General features: G+C 44.4%; 1 protein-coding gene across 1 annotated transcript in view; it reads left to right on the top strand.

Moving 5' to 3' along the window:
* The first annotated feature begins 219 nt into the window (after positions 1-219).
* LOC119793804 (NLR family CARD domain-containing protein 3-like) overlaps positions 220-19,911 on the top strand; it is a 32,550-nt gene continuing 12,858 nt past the window's right edge. Inside the window, 6 exon segments of the mRNA XM_038301079.1 lie at positions 220-354; positions 6,549-6,704; positions 13,697-13,775; positions 13,894-14,122; positions 14,223-16,014; positions 18,212-18,385. Of these exon segments, the coding sequence (XP_038157007.1) occupies positions 287-354; positions 6,549-6,704; positions 13,697-13,775; positions 13,894-14,122; positions 14,223-16,014; positions 18,212-18,385 (2,498 nt within the window). The 5' untranslated portion in view covers positions 220-286.

Raw genomic sequence — 19,911 nt, 5'->3', positions numbered from 1 at the left:
TACTGGTGGTTGGCTTTGGTCGCAGTACCGCCACCTTCTGCTCTGGAGTGTAAACGCTTCGCCTATGAGAAAAAGGAGCAGCGCATGAACCGAACGAAACACACGCGAACCGAACCGAGACAGTCGAACCGAACAGTTCGGACGGTTTTCATAAACCGTTCCATCCCTATTAACTAAGCGTCTTTGTTTCCTTCTTAGATGGGCTTCAGGCCAGAACACACAGAGGAACATCTGGAGGAACACAGAGGAGAACAGAGCAGAGTCTCCATCACTCAGCTGTGTTTCTATGAAGAGTGACCGGTCCAAAGATCATCCTCCTGTATTCAGTAATGATCCTGGAGCAGCAGATCCAAGGTGAGTCATCTGTTACTAGCTGCTATAATCATGTTTAAACATCATCAATCTCTGATAGATGGAAATTGAGAAGTTCAGCTGCAGAAAAGAAGCTTCAGGACGTCCAACCAGCTCCAGGAACGTTCTCTGATGAGAGGGAAGCTGCAGCATCATGCTGCCACCAGTGCAGAGCTTGATCAGCAATCAGAGCTGTTAAAACTACTGATTGAACTTAGTTACTTAAGTACAACTAAGAAGTACAGGTACTAGATTGTAGTTAAGTGGAAGAGTAAAGTCATTTCTTTTCTTAAATGAAATAAAATAACTTAGAAAACTATTCAGACTATCAATTCTATGCAGATATAATGACTTGGTTTTATTCGTTATCTCACTGCGTTCGTAGAGAAGCAATGAAATAAACTGACTCAGTGTAGTTTTGTTCTGAATTAGAATTCCAGACAGGATGATACAAACTGAACTGAACCTCAGTCCTTGATGAACATCTGAATACTTTTAGAGCTCTGATATTTAGAGCATTAAAGCTGCAAATATAGGTATATTTGTATACCTATATTATAGGTATAGGTAGGGTAGCCTCAATTAAAATGATTTCTAAAAATAATGAAGTCATCACTTATCCCGTGCAGTCGTACACCCATCTGGAATAACCCTGAGATTCTACAAAACAATAATGTGATAAACTTTCTGTACTGGAAGAATAAAGGTATTACATATCTGGATCATTTATTTGAAGGTACAGAGTTTATCACATTTGTTAGATTAAATTTGCAATATGGCATTAACAAAAATAAATTCTTAGAATATGAGCAAATTAAAGCTATAATTAGAAATAAATTTAAGCATATTGATGGAGGTTTAAAAATTCCAACTAATATATTAATTTCTAGAGTTAAACCCCTTACACTGAATAAACTGGATGATACAATATCTCTTCCTATTGCTAAATGGGAGGAGGATTTATCAGTCAGTTTTGAACAACACATCTGGGCTCAGATATGTCTAAGAACTTTTAACATGACTAGAAACCCCAATTTTACGATTAATACAATACAAAATCCTCCACATAGTGCACTATACAGGTCAACCGGACATCGGTTCTTTTGTGGTGGTTGGCCGTGGCGCTTGGTGTGGTTGCGTCGTCCTGCGGGGGTGCATGGGTGGTCGCGCCTGCGGCCAGGGTTCATGTGTGTCTGTCGTGGGCTGGTTGCGGGCGTCATGGGGCCCCTTTGGGATGTCCCCCGGGGTGTGTGGCTTCGCTTTGTTGGGACGGATGCTGGTGGTGTGCGGTGCATCATGCGCGGAGGCGGTTTGGGAGTGGAGGGTTGCTCGGTGTTTGGCTAGTGATAGAGGCAAGAGGATTTCAGAAGGGCTTCGGGTCTGGCTCCCTGTCTTGGTCCTGGTCCGTGCTGTCCCCTGGTGGGGCTTTATCCGGGATAAGGGCTCTGTGTGTTGCACGTGGGCTGGCTGGCCGGGGTTGTCCCCCTCCCTTATTTATTCATTTATTTATTTTTATTTATTTTAATTTTTATTATCATTAATTGTTTTTTTTTTTGAGGATGGACAGGATGGGGGGAGGTTGGTGGTGTCAGCCCTGTGCCAGGCTGGCTGGTGGGTCATGCTGCCGGTCCCTGGCCCCCGGGTTACAGTGGTGGGACTGGTGGGGCCCCCCTCTCCGGAGGGGCTCTCAGGGAATGGGGGTGCCTATTGGAGTCAGCGGGGGAGCTGGTTCCCTGAGATTGCAGTAAGCACCCCAGTCCTTTGCTCCCAATCCCCGAAATCCTCCCTGTGCCTGCTCCATCACTCTGCCACACATGTAGGTTTTTGGGGAGGGGGTCATTACTGGAGGGCCCCACCTTCTAATGATGTCCCCCACCCCAATTTTATTTTGCATTTTAGACACTTCCATCTACATTATTTTCACATCACACATCTATGTAGGGTATTTCCTGGGGGGTGGGGGTCAAGGCCACCTGGGGGGCTTATTTTATGGGCCTCACCACGGTCGGCCTCCTCCATCCCCTCTCATAATCTAGACATTGAGGGTTCAGGGTTGTCGAATGGGGGGATGCACTGGCACCATCTATATCCCGGAGGGGGGGGGGGGGGTGGACTGTCCCGGACACCCCCTGTTGGTGTTCCCAGTTTTGATTACATCTGAGAGCAACACGAAACAACACCACATTTGAGCAGGCCCAGGGAGGATCGGGGTCTTCTCACACCCCTGTTCTCTGGCTGCCACCCGGAGTCTGGGGCCTGGAGGAAGACTGAGCCACCTGGTCTGTGGTTTTGGCTGGGGCCGGCTGTGGGGCCTAGGTGGCCTGCCGGTGGCGGGGGTGTCGCCTCTCCTCTCCCCAAAGAAGGTTGGAAGGAGGGGCATGAAGTGCCTGGTTGAAGTATTTTTTTTGGGGGGGGGGGCGGTTCTGGTTGGGTGGCCTGCGCGGGATGGGTGGGCCCCAGTCCCGGGGGGGGGCTCTTGCTGGGGGTTGTCTGTGTGAGGGGTGGGGGGCCGGGCTCGAAGCAGGAATGAGATGGGTTGGTATGGCAGTGTCACCGCTCCCCTCCCCCCATCCGGATTTTAGGTTCACTTATTGGGTCATCCGATAGTCCTGGGACCAACAACAGGTGCTGCCGGGTCTTTGGTCCTGGTATTATTGAATGCGAGTGTTATGTGTGAATATGTGTCCGCGTTTTTTTTCTTCTGTGGTGCGAGTGGGGGCACTAGGGAGGGAAGGCATGATTGAGATTGTGAGTGATTTTTTTATTTTTATTTATTTATTTATTTTTCTCTCCCAGGTTGGGGTCTCAACCACACCCTCTCCCAAATACATCTCAAGTCTCTGCTAAGCGCGGAGCCCATTCCCCCCGTCCTGCTCTCCCTCCGCTGGCTGGCGTCGCGGCTCGCCGGTGCACTGCTGGAGCTCGGGGTCTGGGGGTGGATGCCCGGGTGGCTGCTGGCTCATCCCTGGCAGCCTCTCCGTGGGCCCCGGCCGGCGGGGCCTCGCTGGGGCTCCTGTCTGGGGGTTGGGCGTCCCTGAGGCTTCGGATCCCTGGGGCCCAGGACTGGATTCCCTTCGGGGGGGGGGGGCTGGGTGTTGTTGGGGGATTTTCGGTTGCGGTGCCTTTGCTTCGATGTTTTTTCCGATGCCGGTTTTGTGGTATCGGTTCAGGGAGGAGGAGAGCTGCACGGCGTGGTGAAGTGCTGGTCTTGGGTTTTGTTTTGGGCTCTGGTTTTTCCGTTTGCATTTCTCCTCTTGCATAGAGGATTTTTTAAAATTATTTATTTATTTTTTTTGGTGGGGGAAGCGGCTGCGGGCGGGTCGGTGTCTGGTGTCCACTGTCGCATTTAATTATTTTTGTTTTCTTCTTTGGGGGGATTGGCATGTCTGTCTTCTCTGGGGGCGGGCGGGCCCGTTGGGTGGGGGTCCTGCTGGTGGCTCATCGGTGGTGTGTGGGGGTCAGGGCGGCTCCGGCGGGGGGTGGTGTTGGGGGGCTGGTGTGGATGTGCTGGCTGCGCTAATTGGGTTTTTGGGTGGGTTTTCACACTTGGAGACATGATGGAGCTGCTTTGTTCCCGCTGATAGCGGCGGGTGTGGCTGCGGGGCGGGTGGGGGGTGAAGTGGCTCTGGCCAGTGCGCGTCAGGGGTCTGGCGGCGTGGCTGCTTCTGCCGCGTGTCGGAGGCTGGTGCGGGCGGCGGGGGGTGCGGCGGACGCGATTGTGCTGCTCTGGCTTCGTCCAGTGGGTGAGCACCCTAGTTCGCTCCGCTCTGGCTTTGCGCTGCCCGCGGGCTGCTGGGGGGGATGGTTGCGCCAGCTGCAGTCCAATCTTTTGCGGTCGGGCGCCGAGCGGCTTTTCTGCTCTTGGGTTGTTTCTGTGCGAGGTGTGTTGCGTTGCGCGCTGGTGGCATTGGTCTTGGTGGGGTGGGGCCACGCTTTTGGCCCTGGCTATGGGTAAGGCCGCCTGTGTGTTTTTCCTGGGTGGCGCGGTCGCATTGGGTGTTGCGGCCGGTCGCCGAGGCTTTGTGCAGGGGAACGGGGCGTGTTTCGGTGCTCTGTGGGGCCGGGGCATTTCAGTCGGTGCCGTGGGGGGGGCCGGTGTTTGGTGCCCGGCCTTACTTCAGGGTGGCCGGCTGCCGGCGGAGCCCGCGGACTTGTCCCCGCGGCTCCCCGGGGCGCCGGCATGGCAGTGGCTCGGGGACTTCCTCGGGGCCGTCTCTCCTCCCTTGGTGGGGGTCCGATTTCCGGGGCTGGCCCCTCCTTGGTGCCTTCGCTCTTGGGGTCTCTTTGGGCGCCTGGGGCTTTGGGTCTCCCGGCGCTGGACTCAGTGCTCTGGGGGGTGCGCCTCTTTGGCTCTGCACAACCACTATTGAGCATTTTCTCTATGAATAAACTTTACATGCACAAGTTCACCCTCACAAACAACTACAGGTGCTAGGCTCCAGGTACTTAGAGATTCACTTCCAAACAGAAACCCCACATTCATATCTTCAGGTAACACAGAGTACATGTCAGACTTAATAATACTACTTTAGCGATAGTTTCAAGGCTGTTGCTTTATTATATGTCTCGTACCATGTCTTTCGGTTGTGCTGTTCTTTTTTCATCTCGTTACAGGTGATGAAGCAGACTGAAAATGTTTTGTCATTATCTCCTTTCTATCTCTTCTTTCTATCATCTTTTCTCTTTTTTATTTTCTTTTTTTCCTTTTCTTCTGTTTTTCTGCTCTATTTACATTGCAATGTCCATATAAACTGTGAAATTACCTGCATAATCATAATAAAGCAATTTATATGTATGAAACAAGTGGAGCAATATGGCAATTGCCATACTGCTACACTTGTGAAAGTAAAATCTGTTGGGCTCTTTTTGGCATCAACACAATTATTCTTATTGCCACATTGCCAGACAGGACACTGTAAAAGAAAAAAAAAAGCTGCAAATAGCATTAAAATGAAAATAGAACTTGAAACATAATCATTACGTACCAATGAGGACTATAAGTATTTGAACACCCTGCTATTTTACAAGTTCTCCTATTTAAAAATCATGGAGGGCTCTGAAATTGTCTTTGTAGGTACATGTCCACTGTGTGAGACATACTCTCGAAATCACAATACATGTTTTTTTTAACTATTAATTTGTATGATACAGCTGCACATAAGTATCTGAACATCTATCAGCTAGAATTCTGACCCTCAAAGACCTGTTAGTCTGCCTTCAAAATGTCCACCTCCACTCCATTTATTATCCTGCACTGATGCACCTGTTTGAGGTCATTAGCTGCTTAAAGACACCTGTCCACCCCATAGAATCAGTAAGAATCCAACTACTAACATGGCCAAGACCAAAGAGCTGTCCATAGACACTAGAGACTAAACTGTAAACCTCCACATGGCTGGAAAGGGCTACGGGGAAATTACCAAGCAGCTTGGAGAAAAAAGGTCCACTGTAGGAGCAATCATTAGAAAATGGAAGAAGCTAAACATGACTGTCAATCTCCCTCAGAATGGGGCTCCATGCAGGATCTCACCTGGTGGGGCCTCAGTGATCCTTAGAAAGGTGAGAAATCAGCCCAGAACTGCATGGAAGGAGCTGATCAATGACCTGACAAGAGCTGGAACCACCGTTTCCATGGTTACTGTTGGTAATACACCCAGATGTCATTGTTTGAAATCATGCATGGTAGGAAGGTTCCCCTGCTTAAACCAGCACTGGTCAAGGCCCGTCTTCAGTTTGCCAAGGACCATCTGGATGATCCAGAGGAGTCATGGGAGAAAGTCATGTAGTCAGATGAGACACAGCCAGGATAACCAAGGAGTGGCTCTGGAAGAAGCTTATCAAGGTTCTAGGGTGGCCTATCCAATCTCCAGACCTAAACCCAATAGAGAATCTTTGGAGGGAGCCAAACTCTGTGTTTCTCAGCCAAAGCCCAGAAATCTGAGTGATCTAGAGAATATCAGTGTGGAGGAGTGGGCCAAAATCCCTCCTGCAGTGTGTTCAAACCTGGTGAAAAACTACAGGAAACATCTGACCTCTGGAATTGCAAAGAAAGGCTACTGTACCAAATATTAACTTTGACTTTCTCAGGTCTTTGCATATTTATTTGCAGCTGTGTCTTACAAATAAATAGTTTAAAAAAAAATCATACACTATAATTTCCGGGTCATGTTAACTAAGGGTTTTTGTTTCCTTCTTAGATGGGCTTCAGGCTGGAACCCACAGAGGAACATCTGGAGGAACACAGAGGAGAACAGAGCAGAGTCTCCATCACCCAGCTGTGTTTCTATGAAGAGTGACCGGTCCAAAGATCATCCTCCTGTATTCAGTAATGATCCTGGAGCAGCAGATCCAAGGTGAGTCATCTGTTACTAGCTGCTATAATCATGTTTAAACATCATCAACCTCTGATAGATGGAAACTAAGTCAGACTGAACTTTAAGCTGAGAAGTTCAGCTGCAGAAAAGAAGCTTCAGGACGTCCAACCAGCTCCAGGAACGTTCTCTGATGAGAGGGAAGCTGCAGCATCATGCTGCCACCAGTGCAGAGCTTGATCAGCAATCAGAGCTGTCGGGTTGTTATAGATACTGCAACGTCTATCTATCTATCTATCTATCTATCTATCTATCTATCTATCTATCTATCTATCTATCTATCTATCTATCTATCCATCCATCCATCCATCCATCCATCCATCCATCCATCCATCCATCCATCCATCCATCCATCCATCCATCCATCCATCCATCCATCCATCCATCCATCCATCCATCCATCCATCCATCCATCCATCCATCCATCCATCCAGATTTCTCCCTTTCTCCATAGAGGCTAACATTTGATCGTTCACGCTCTCCGTAGTTCCCCTGTGGCGCGAGCACAGGGCACCTGTTACGCGCCTTTAGCAAGCATGCGCGTTTCCTGAATCGTGCCGCCTGCGCTGTGCGGAGATGCAGGGGAAACCGTATCTGATGGGGAAACGCAGCTCGACGTAACACCAGTATTTCTATCTGGAAAACGCTGTTTTGTAGCTGGAGTCCTCCTCGCTCTCCATCCTCTCCTTTCTCATGACAAGGTGCGCACGTGTAACGTGCAGTAACGGGGTGTCGGCAATGGTAACTGCGTTATAGTTACAGTTGGAGTAATAATTTTGATTACTCGTAACTAAACAAAGGTAACGGCATTAGTATCCCCCTGTCCTGCCCCTCCGCTGGCTGGCACCGGGGCTCACCCCTCCTTGGTGCCTTCGTTTTTGGGGACCCTTTGGGCGCCTGGGGCTTTGGGTCTCCCGACGCTGGACTCAGTGCTCTGGGGGGGTGTTCCTCTTCAGCTCTTCACAACCACTATTGAGCATTTTCTCTATGAATAAACTTTACATGCACAAGTTCACCCTCACAAAGAACTAAAGGTGCTTGGCTCCAGGTACTCAGAGATTCACTTCCTTACAGAAAGCCCACATTCATATCATCAGGTAACACAGAGTACATGCCAGACTTAATAATATTACTTTAGCGATAGTTTCAAGGTGTTGCTTTATTATATGTCTCGTACCATGTCTTTTGGTTGTGCTGTTCTTTTTTCATCTCGTTACAGGTGATGAAGCAGACTGAAATTTTTTTGTCATTGTCTCCTTTCTATCTCTTCCTTCTTTCATCTTTTCTCTTTTTTTTCCTTTTCTTCTTCTGTTTTTCTGCTCTACTTACATTGCAGTGTCCATATAAACTGTAAAGCTCCCTGCATAATTATAAAAAAGCAATTTATATGCATGAAACAAGTGGAGCAATATGGCAATTGCCATACTGCTACACTTGTGAAAGTAAAATCTGTTGGGCTCTTTTTGGCATCAAGACAATTATTCTTATTGCCACATTGCCAGACAGGACACTGAATAAAAAGAAATATAAATAAAAAAAAGGGTGACAGTGGCGTTGGGTGTAGGAGTTGGCCCTGAAATCGCAGGATTGACAGTTCAAGCCCCGTACGGCAGCCTCACTTCTGTCAGTGAGCCCCAGGGCAGCTGTGTTTACAATGTAGCTTGCCAACATCAGTGTGTGTGTGTGAATGGGTGCATGACTGAATGTAGTGTAAGTACAGGCCATTTACCATTTAATACACATTTCGAACTTTCACTGTTTGTCTCACATTCAATACCGGATCCCTCTATCCTCATTTCATACAAAGTTTTCCTCTCTCCAGCTGCTCCCGTGTCCCGGGAGCAGCTGGAGAGAGGAAAACTCTGTGTAACATCATCGGATTTGTCACTTTGAGACATCTGATTTGCGGTCTTATTTCACTGCATACAATGTAGCTACGTGGTTAGGAGGAGAGACACACAGCACCACTAAGAGGAATATTAAACAGCAGCTAGTTCGCTGTTTAAATAAAAATTAGGAGACAGGTTGGTTTAAAAAATTAGAGTTGCCACTGGAAAATCTGTTCATTCGACATACAGAGCTTTACAGAGCAGACGTGGCGAAGCCAAATAAAGTCTGCATCAGGTTTTGGAGAACAGAGCACCTTGATGTCAAGTGGGCTACTGGAACAACAACTGGAACAACAAGCAGGAAATGGACAAGATGCAAGAATGGCACTTAAGTAGTCCTTGTCAGAGAGGCTATATGCAAAGGATGTGAGAGAAATGGAGACTTCGAAACCCACAGTCTACAATCATGGCAAAAGAACTCGTAACTCAATGTTCTAACAGCTGTAAACAACTGCTTTGGCAACTTGAGATTGACAAGGTACAAAACCACTGCTCTGGCAAGGAGGATCCAGGACCCCAGGTCAGAGGGGAGTTAACACTAGATGTCCCAGAGAATTCCAGTTTTCCTGCAAGCCCCCCTTCCCTCTTCAAGTTTGTATATTCACTCTACCTTGCTAAGTGTCCTTGTTCTAATGCAAATAACCTGTGATGTGACCAGCCCTTCTGCATGAGACTGGATAAAGGCTGAAACAAACTGGCATCAGAACAAGAGCATGCTCCAAACACTTTTCATTACCTGCCCCTGCAACTTCAGACCTTTTTGCAGGGATATGCTAATAAGTCATATCTAAATCTTGTATTTAGGCAAACCTATTGAACAACCAGATATCATACGGGTCCTAGTTCCTGAGCTGAGAACAGGTCATAGCCATGCTTTTCCAACAAGGCAAGGCAGAACCTATTAATATTGTCCATTCACCAACAGACTCATTTATATTGCAAAGATCACTATGTGAAAGAAAGAACAACTTAGAGAATGATAGTATTTTGTCTGTTCTCACCTTTTCTTGTCATTCAACATTTCAGCTTAGAGAATTAAATACAGTATGATTTCAGTTTTGGAGTAACACTTATTCCACCCAAGGAAAAGCACTACATATTAAGCTACAATTGGTAGCAGTTTTTACAAACCCAAGGTGAGTCCTTCCTGCATTTGTGACAGGTATACACTCCGGCCACTTTATTAGGTACAACTGTCCAACTGCTCGTTAACACTTAATTTCTAAGCAGCCAATCACATGGCGACAACTCAGTGCATTTAGGCATGTAGATTGTCATGTTTGGGTTTAGGGATCTAACCCACATGCAGAACACACTACGGAGTCAGAGTAAAAGTTTAAACAGTTTATTAAATGAAAGCAATAGTTATTGTCAGATCAATGATGGTAAGAATAGTAGTCATACCCCTTGAGGCAGGAAGACCGGTTACAAAATCCACCCCAATGTGGGACCAGGGACGTGGCGGAACAGGCAGAGGATGAAGCACACCGGATGGAGGTTGATGAGACGGCTTGTTTCTGGCACAGATGGGACAGGCCAGCACATATTCCTTCACGTCCTTATGAAGGGACGGCCACCAGAAACGCCGGGTGATGAGGGCTATGGTTCTGCTGATTCCTGGATGGGCTGAAAATTTTGCAGAGTGCATCCAGTGTATGAGCCTAGATCTTACAGAGGTGGGTACGTACGTACGGTTTGGTGGTGGTCCATTTCCTGGGTCAGGTTCAGAGGCTTGGGCAAGATTAATCAGGTCGGTGATCTCCCAGGAAACGGCTCCCACCGTGCAACTGGCAGGAAGAACAGGTTCAGGTGTTTCAGGCTTTTCAGATGAGTAAAGACGAGAAAGAGAGTCAGGCTTGATGTTCTTGGATCTAACTAATTTTTCTCTTATCATCGGAGAAGCAGAAAGGAGAGTGTTCAAAAATGTGTTTACACTGAAATAGAAATCCTTTGCATTTGGTCGTAATACCTGAGAACTTCTCCGGAAGTGACAGACGGAATTCAGGATGTGACGGAACAGGTTCTGACCTTAGAGCCGGGCTTGGCTCCGGAACAGGAAGTTGAGCTGGTTCTGCGTTAGCATTACCCAGATAGCCAGCAAAATTTTGAAGTGTTTGAGTCTGTTGATCCAAACGTGTAGTTAACTCACGGAGGGTCGAATCATGTCCACGAATGAGAGCAGCTTGCTCCTTAATCAGCCTCCGGAGGTGAACTGCTGGGTTAGGTTGTTGGCCAGAGTGTTCTGTCATGTTTGGGTTTAGGGATCTAACCCACATGCAGAACACACTACGGAGTCAGAGTAAAACTTTAAACAGTTTATTAAATGAAAGCACAAGGTTATTGTCAGAAACTGGAATCTGGTCCGGGACAGGTTTCACAGGGTTCTTCTGCAGAGAGGGATAGTTAGGTTAGCCAGGAAGCTAGCGATCTTGAGTCTGAGTATTGTGCAGGTCTGTACCTGTTCTGAGGTTCAGGCTGAATGGCAGAGGGAGGGAACCAGGAGGGTCTGGAGACAGAGTGGCAGCAGAGAGCTAGGCAGCAGCAGGACTTGACTTAGGCTTGTTTGTGTTCTGAGTTCCTCCAAGTTTCCTACTTGAAGGCTGGCAGGCTGAGTCAGACAGTTTGATCTTCAGGTTTGTTTACTGAGAGGCAGGCAGGCAGGTTCTCGGTGGGGAGGCTCTTCCAGAGCTCCAGGTTGCAGTCAAGTTTTTCCTAGGAAGCAGAGAGGACAAAACAGATTAGAATCTGGTCAGGCTTTCAAGGGAGTCAGAGAGTCAGACAGGCAGGTTGGCTCAGGCTTGCTAACCGTAACTGGTACAACACTCTGGCGCTGAAGAGTAGTCTTGCTGCTGCTTATATACTGCTCCTCCCTGATGAGCAAATCAGCCACAGGTGTGGTAGTCAGCTTCAGCTCTCAGAGACCTAGGGCGCCCTCTGCTGGAGAAAGGTGGACAGATCTCCAGATCCCAACATAGACATGGTCAAGACAATCTCCTGCAGTTCAAACCGATCAGTATGGGGAAGAAAGGTGATCTGAGTGACTTTGAACGTGGCATGATTGTTGGTGCCAGAAGGGCTGGTCTGAGTATTTCAGAAACTGCTGATCTACTTGGATTTTCACGCACAACCATCTCTAGGGTTTACAGAGAATGGTCCGAAAAAGAAAAAACATCCAGTGTGCGGCAGTTCTGTGGGTAGAAATGCCTTGTTGATGCCAGAGGTCAGAGGAGAATGGCCAGACTGGATGGAGCTGATAGAAGGGCAACAGTGACTCAAATAACCACCCGTTACAACCGAGGTGGGCAGAAGAGCATCTCTGAATGCACAGTACGTGGAACTTTGAGGCAGATGGCTACAGCAGCAGAAGACCACACCGGTGCCACTCCTTTCAGCTAAGAACAGGAAACTGAGGCTACAATTTGCACAAGCTCATCGAAATTGGACAATAGAAGATTGGAAAAACGTTGCCTGGTCTGATGAGTCTCGATTTCTGCTGCAACATTCGGATGGTAGGGTCAGAATTTGGCGTTTACAACATGAAAGCATGGATCCATCCTGCCTTGTATCAACGGTTCAGGCTGCTGGTGGTGGTGTCATGGTGTAGGGAATATTTTCTTGGCACTCTTTTGGCCCCTTGGTACCAATTAAGCATCGTTGCAACGCCACAGCCTACCTGAGCATTGTTGCTGACCATGTCCATCCCTTTATGACCACAATGTACCCAACTTCTGATGGCTACTTTCAGCAGGATAATGCGCCATGTCATAAAGCTGGAATCATCTCAGACTGGTTTCTTGAACATGACAATGAGTTCACTGTACTCAAATGGCCTCCACAGTCACCAGATCTCAATCCAATAGAGCATCTTTGGGATGTGGTGGAACGGGAGTTTCGTATCATGGATGTTCAGGCAATCTGCGGCAACTGTGTGATGCCATCCTGTCAATATGGACCAAACTCCCTGAGGAATGCTTCCAGCACCTTGTTGAATCTATGCCACGAAGAATTGAGGCAGTTCTGAAGGCAAAAGGGGGTCCAACCCATTACTAGCATGGGGTACCTAATAAAGTGGCCGGTGAGTGTACTTTGTGCAGTGAACACAACGCTCAGTGCTGTGGTTCCTGTTGCAGAGGTTGCACACCTGGCCTGCTTATAATAATGCAAAAAATCTAAAAAAAATAGAGTTTAGCCCATTTTCCCAAAGTAAGAGTTGTATTATGAACAAGATGAGGTTATCTATGTGTGCTATACGTTTTGGGGCACTACAATGATCTATAGTGTAATTATTGGCTATTATATGCTTATTATAACAAAGAATAAAGAATGTTAGAACTGTAAATATACAGTCATATATATACGTATATATATATATATATATATATATATATATATATATATATATATATATATATATATATATATATATATATATATATATATATATATATATGTAATGTACCAATTCAATTCAATTCAGTTTATTTAAATAGCGCCAAATTCACAACACATGTCATCTCAAGGCACTTTACAGTTCAAACAGATCATTCAGTCAACCACAGGGTTCCTTTATATTCTTTTTTCCATTTTTATCAAAATTATAGTATTTTTAATAGTTCTGTCATATGCATTCCCAACAAAAATAAATGCAAAATTTTATTTCTACTAATGTTTTAGGGATTGCTAACATTAATATTTTATATGAACAAAATCAGGAGCTGGAGCTGTGCAGCTTAATGAAAATTAAGTTTTTTATAGAAATTTTAGGGGGGTAGAACAATGTCAGAATAGAAAATAATCTTTCTAATGTTTTATCTTTATTTTATTTAAATCAGATATTTTTAGTTAGTGTGGTATGTATTGTTTTAAATATTATACTGAATTTATTTACTTTATTGTTACTTCTTTTTAACGTGATTCTGAACATCATAATCTCAATCTCTGCTCAGGTAGAGACTTCTACTTCATGGACAGGTGTACCTGAATAGGCGAAAAACATATATTCTGGAGCAGGACACCACATGGACCTTAATCTTTTGTTTGTTGTTTTACCTGATTTGAGTTATGTTTTCCCTGGTTCCCTCATAGGCTGGACCAGCAGAACTCAGAAGCACACAAGGATCCACGTGAAGAGCAAAATAAAACCGACCTGGACTCCATATTTCAGGTCTGTACAAAGGTTCTCTTAACATGCTACACTTTATATACCGGAGGACTGTCAAGTTGTTCAATATGGATCTGATGTTTTGTGCCATGATCTCTGTCTTTTATATATTCTGTTTCAGTTGCTGGAGAACACCATTATTAGTTTTGTGAAGCACGAGCTGAAGAGGATCTGGACGATTCTGAGAGCAGATAACCCAGAAAACTTAGTGAATCATTGGGAGGGTGAGAAGTGGTTGGAAGGTGATGATGAAGTGCAGGAGAGGAACACCAAAGAAGCTTTTATAAAAATCACTCTGACTGTCCTGAGGTGGATAAATCAGAAGGGGCTAGCTGACTGTCTACAGAGCAGTAAGGGCCTTACAACATTAATTTAATCTTATAGATAAATTATTAAATGAATTGCAGTCAGAAGAAATTTTTCTAATGCTGATATTTTTTCATCCTAAAGGGCTTTTTTCCTTAATTTGTCATGATAAACTAAAATCCAGACTGAAAAAGAAGTTCCAGTGTGTGTTTGAGGGGATCGCTAAACCAGGAAATCCAACGCTTCTGAATCAGATCTACACAGAGCTCTACATCACAGAGGGGGGGACTGGAATGGTCAATGATGAACATGAGGTCAGACAGATTGAAATAGCGTCCAGGAAACCACGTGGTGCAGATAGAACAATCAGACAAGAAGACATCTTTAAAGTGCTACCTGGAAGAGATCATCCAATCAGAACAGTGATGACAAAGGGAGTAGCTGGCATTGGGAAAACAGTCTTGACAAAGAAGTTCACTCTGGACTGGGCTGAAGGCAAAGCCCACCAGAACATCCAGTTCATATTTCCATTCACCTTCAGAGAGCTGAATGTGCTGAAAGAGAAAAAGTTCAGCTTGGTGGAACTTGTTCATCACTTCTTCACTGAAACCAAAAGAATCTCCAGCTTTGATCACTTCCAGGTTCTGTTCATCTTTGATGGTCTGGATGAGAGTCGACTTCCTCTGGACTTCCAGAACAAGGAGATCCTGACTGATGTTACAGAGTCCACCTCAGTGGATGTTCTGCTGACAAACCTCATCAGGGGGAAACTGCTTTCCTCTGCTCTCCTCTGGATAACCACACGACCTGCAGCAGCCAATCAGATCCCTCCTCAGTGTGTTGGCATGGTGACAGAGGTCAGAGGGTTCAATGACCCACAGAAGGATGAGTACTTCAGGAAGAGATTCAGAGATGAGGAGCAGGCCAGCAGGATCATCTCCCACATCAATAGATCTAGAAGCATCCAGATAATGTGTCACATTCCAGTCTTCTGCTGGATCACTGCTACGGTTCTGGAGGATGTGTTGGAGAACAAAGAGGGAGGAGAGATGCCCAGCACCCTGACTGAGATGTATATCCATTTCCTGGTGGTTCAGGCCAAAGTGAAGTTGGTCAAGTATGATGGAGGAGCTGAGACAGATCCACACTGGAGTCCAAAGAATAGGGAGATGATTGAGTCATTAGGGAAACTGGCTTTAGATCAGCTGGAGAAAGGAAACCTGATCTTCTATGAATCAGACCTGCATGAGTGTGGCTTCAATATCACAGCAGCCTCAGTTTACTCAGGAGTGTTCACACAGATCTTTAGAGAGGAGAGAGGACTGTATCAGAACCAGGACAAGGTGTTCTGCTTCGTCCATCTCAGTGTTCAGGAGTTTCTGGCTGCTCTTCATTATCATCAGACGAAGATCAGCTCTGCAAATCAAGATCTAATAAAACTTTCAGTTATGTCTAAGCTTTTGAGCAACCAAAATCTAAAGTATCACCACCAGAGTGTTTTGGATAATGCCTTAAAGAGCCCAAATGGACATCTGGACTTGTTCCTGCGATTCCTTCTAGGTCTTTCAGTTGGGACTAATCAGACTCTCCTTCATGGTCTGCTGATGAAGACAGAACTTAGTGCAGAAGGTAATCAGGATATAGTTCAATACATCAAGAAGAAGATCAATGAGAATCTGTCTGCAGAGAAAACCATCAACCTGTTCCATTGTCTGAATGAACTGAAGGATCGTTCTCTGGTCCAGGAGATCCAACAGTCTCTGAGATCAGGAAGTCTCTCCACAGATAAACTGTCTCCTGCTCAGTGGTCAGCTCTGGCCTTCATCTTAGTGACATCAGGAGAAGATCTAGATGTGTTTGACCTGAAAAAATACTCCCCTTCAGAGGAAGTTCTTCTCAGACTCCTGCCAGTGGCCAAAGCCTCAAAAAAAAATCTGTAAGTACTGAGAGAATTAAGGTTTAAGAACAACAGTTGAAACCAGTAAAGAGTCAGTTTTAGCCTGGATATACTGAATAACACCCAATGCTATATTAGAAAATAGACATGTTGATGTTTGATTGACAGTTATCCAAAATCTTTTTAATAGAAAAAAAGCATAACAATACACTAGATAAAATACCAACAGGGGTTAATTTCACAGCAGGTTTATTCATTTTTCATAGTCAAAATAATACAAATGCTGACCAGTACCAATAGGATTATGGAGATCTGAACCTAATTTCCAGGCATTCAGAATGTTTACTCTAGATGGGAAGAATGTAATTTTTGTCAGAAACCAGAACCTGAGACCCATCATTTAGGCAGATTGACAGAAGTGATTTATAGTAGTGCTTATTGACTGCTTGACTAATCTGCGACTCAGCAGCAGAAAAAAAAAAGGCCGGAATTTCATTAGAGAGAAAAACACAGGTTAGCGACAACGTAACTCTGACGGAGGATGATAACGAGCGGGTGAGTCACTAACCTGGTTATGAAGTTCAGTCTTAGCCCAGGGGAAGTAATAGGAAATCCATGCCGGGATCAACATCCAGATCCAAGCTCATAAGCAGTCAGAATCCAATGGAAGTACGAAGACAGGCCAGGCAAATACATCAGATCAGGGGCAGGAAAGCTCAAAAGGCCCAAGGGCAGAAACTATTCAGGATCAGGTTATCACAAGAAATAAATTGGGTATGCTAGAGAACTCTCACCTATGGCTTGAATAATGTGGCACTAATGGCTTGGAGCAAACACTAGAACAGTGCGGCTGTAGGTATTATATTTCATAGTGTTTCTGGACAGAGTTACTTAACTACAGAGATATCACGAAAAAAATAACTTAATACAGATGGAAATAGCTTTAACAGCATGCTGCTCAGCAGTCAAAACATAAAGTGAACAAGGTACATCTCACAAACAGTAGCAGTAGCACCCCTTATCTTAAATTATTTTCTATAATTATAATGCTATAGGTTTAAGTTTAACAACACAGTGACTGTGTTTCATTATCTACTGCATTGTACCTCTGTTCTTCCATTTTGCAGTATTTGTTAAGTTTCACCCTTAACTATATGCTTTTTTTGTTTTGTTTTTTGTTATAGAACTTTCATCTGGTCTTTTCCTGTTTGGGTGTGAATTCCTCCTTAAATTAAATGCTGGGTTTTAATCCAGAGAAATGTGAGTTTAAAAGATTAAAAGGAAATAATCAACACAGAGACAGGGTTTTGTGACGTCAGCCTCTGCAGAAGCGGAGAGAAGGTGTCGGCTCAGAAACCAGCACCTTCTCACACAGATCCCTTCATGGCAAAGCCTTTTATTAACAGTTTACAACATAATAGGGCAGGTCTTAAACAGAAAACCCAGTAATGATTATCTGGGAGGATGCAGGTAATAACATAGTGTAAATTGACCAACTGGCTGGATGGAAGTCACACAACCGTGTGACTCTGCCTCATGACCTACAGGAGGTCATAAAAGTTTATGACCCTTCTGGTTGAAACACAGGATAGAAATGTAGGATCTTCTTTCTTTCAATGTTTCATATGTCCACACAATAATTTTATAATTATCACTCTAACATTAAATATAAGCTGTGCTGCAGCCACCATCAACATCTGTGTTTGTAGATGTTGGAGCTATGAAATGGCTATAAAAATAATAAAAAAACAAAACTTGAAAAAACAATTGATATTAAGAAAATATCAGCATAGGTGTGTACCTTATTATGTATAGACATTTTTTCTTGGTTTCAAGAGTGTTTGGCTAATAGTTATAGAAACTTCCCTCAGTGAACCATTGATTCTAGCAGGAGTGAGTCAGCAGGTTAATACAACTGACATCAATCTATATGGGTGATGTCACAATTTATGCTTAACCAAAAGCAACTATCAGATGCAATAACCACTTCTAAACCTTAAGAGAGCACAGAAGAGATAAATTCAAACACAAGGAGATTTAAACAGAAGTGAAGTAAATTATCAAATTAACCTCTGGGATATGTGGACAGCACTATAAGAGATGTATTTATAGAGGTTATTGGTGAAAAAATTTATTTAGAATGAATGGTCTGCAGTATAATTTGTCTGGTTAAATAGTCTGGTTGTTTATTCACTACACAGGGCCCTGTTTTGCATTTCTATCTGTGTCTCTTCAGGCTGAATGACTGCAACCTCTCAGAGAAAAGCTGTGAAGGTCTGGCCTCAGTTCTCAGCTCCCAGTCTTCTAACCTGATAGAGATGGACCTCAGTAATAACAAGCTGCAGGATTCTGGAATAGAGGCGCTATCTTCTGGACTAATGAGTCCACACTGTGAAGTGGAAACTCTCAGGTCTGAATATTATTGATGTTTTTATTAGTTGAACATCATAAAATACAAATTTAAAAGGACAACATTTATGAAGTGTTTTCCAAGTGATACTTAGCCATCAAAGTGTTTTACACCATTGCCTCGTTCACCCAATCCACCATCTCTAATGTGCACATTTTGACTCATCACTATGCACACACATAATCAACTTGGAGTTAATTGTGTTGCCCAAAGGATCAATGGCATGTCAAAGGGGTAAGCTAGAATAGAATCTAAAACCTTTCAATTACAAGATTATTACTCAACCAAGCTATCCACAGCATTCCCAGGAAAAGTTTTACAGTCTTGGAGGTTCAGTTTATCTTTATTGTGACTGAATATACCCTTTTTCTTTCTACGTTAAGAGATGCGGTATGTTTCTGTTAAGAACTAAGTGAGTAATGCACTGTTATATGGAACAACTTTTAAAAGAGATACTAAAACAAAGAGGACACCAAGCTGTCACTAAACTACTGTTGAAGTTCAAATGTCAGTGATGTAACAGGTGCGACTCCCCGTCATCACATCCCTGCAATGAAGTCTACTTAAGCAGCTGACTCCATTCAAATCTCTCTTAGCCTCTGGCCTGCAGGTCCTGAGAGCTGAGAAATGCCAGCTCTCAGCTTAAAGCTATGCCACATAGCCTTCAAAAGCCCTCCAGAGAACAGTCTGTGTTTGCTTGCTAAACCAGACTGCACCCTTGCCTACGATTCAGGAGCTGAACATAATTTGTTGTTTTTCCTGAGTTTCAACCCAAGTTCAACACAGTGTTTTGTGAAAATTATTCAGTTCTGACCCATTAGCCGCCCATGGAACAACTGGGCGCAATTGCTGTTTGCTGTTTCTTAATAAGTGCTGTGCTTGGTTGAGAAATAGGTAGAATATATATTTTGGCATGGCTTTGTGTTTTTATTTGAAAGAAGCTTTCTGGTATAATTGCTGATGGCTCTTAAGTAAGGGGCTTAAACTGAGTGCTAGTGCTCACTTAGCCGACTTAATAAACAAGGTTTTGTGTTACTGATTGTTTTGGCCCTTTTGTTTAAAGAAGATAGGCTGCTACGCTGGACTGACTAACATCGCCAGCTTCAAGCTACCTCATGTCCAGTCATATAGTAGCATTATATGTGTCCTATAACCCTTTTGTATAGCTGACCCACCCCATACCAGCGCTGACCTTACCTATTCTTTCTGGCGTCAATAAATGTTAATTCATTCCTGAGTTGTTCACTTTTTCGCTACATGATTGCATTTAATATGTCTTTATCAGCGTCATTCACCAAAGGAGACTTTGAATGTATTAGTCCTCAAAACATGAAATTACCTTAGAGACTTTTGAACAGACTCTTAAAAACCCCCTTTTTCCCTTTTATTTACTTATTTTTAGTAGTATTTAGTGTTCGCAAAGTTATTAGATTCAGTAATACTGTAAAGGGATTATTAGCTAATAAAGGTACCATTGCTTTAAGCCATATTCTTTCATGCAGTGAATGATTTATCAATCAATAATA

This window comes from Cyprinodon tularosa, unplaced genomic scaffold (assembly GCF_016077235.1).
Source record: "Cyprinodon tularosa strain WSP-4 unplaced genomic scaffold, ASM1607723v1 ctg1124, whole genome shotgun sequence".
Classification (NCBI taxonomy): domain Eukaryota; kingdom Metazoa; phylum Chordata; class Actinopteri; order Cyprinodontiformes; family Cyprinodontidae; genus Cyprinodon; species Cyprinodon tularosa.
This window is presented reverse-complemented; position numbering and strand designations above follow the sequence as displayed.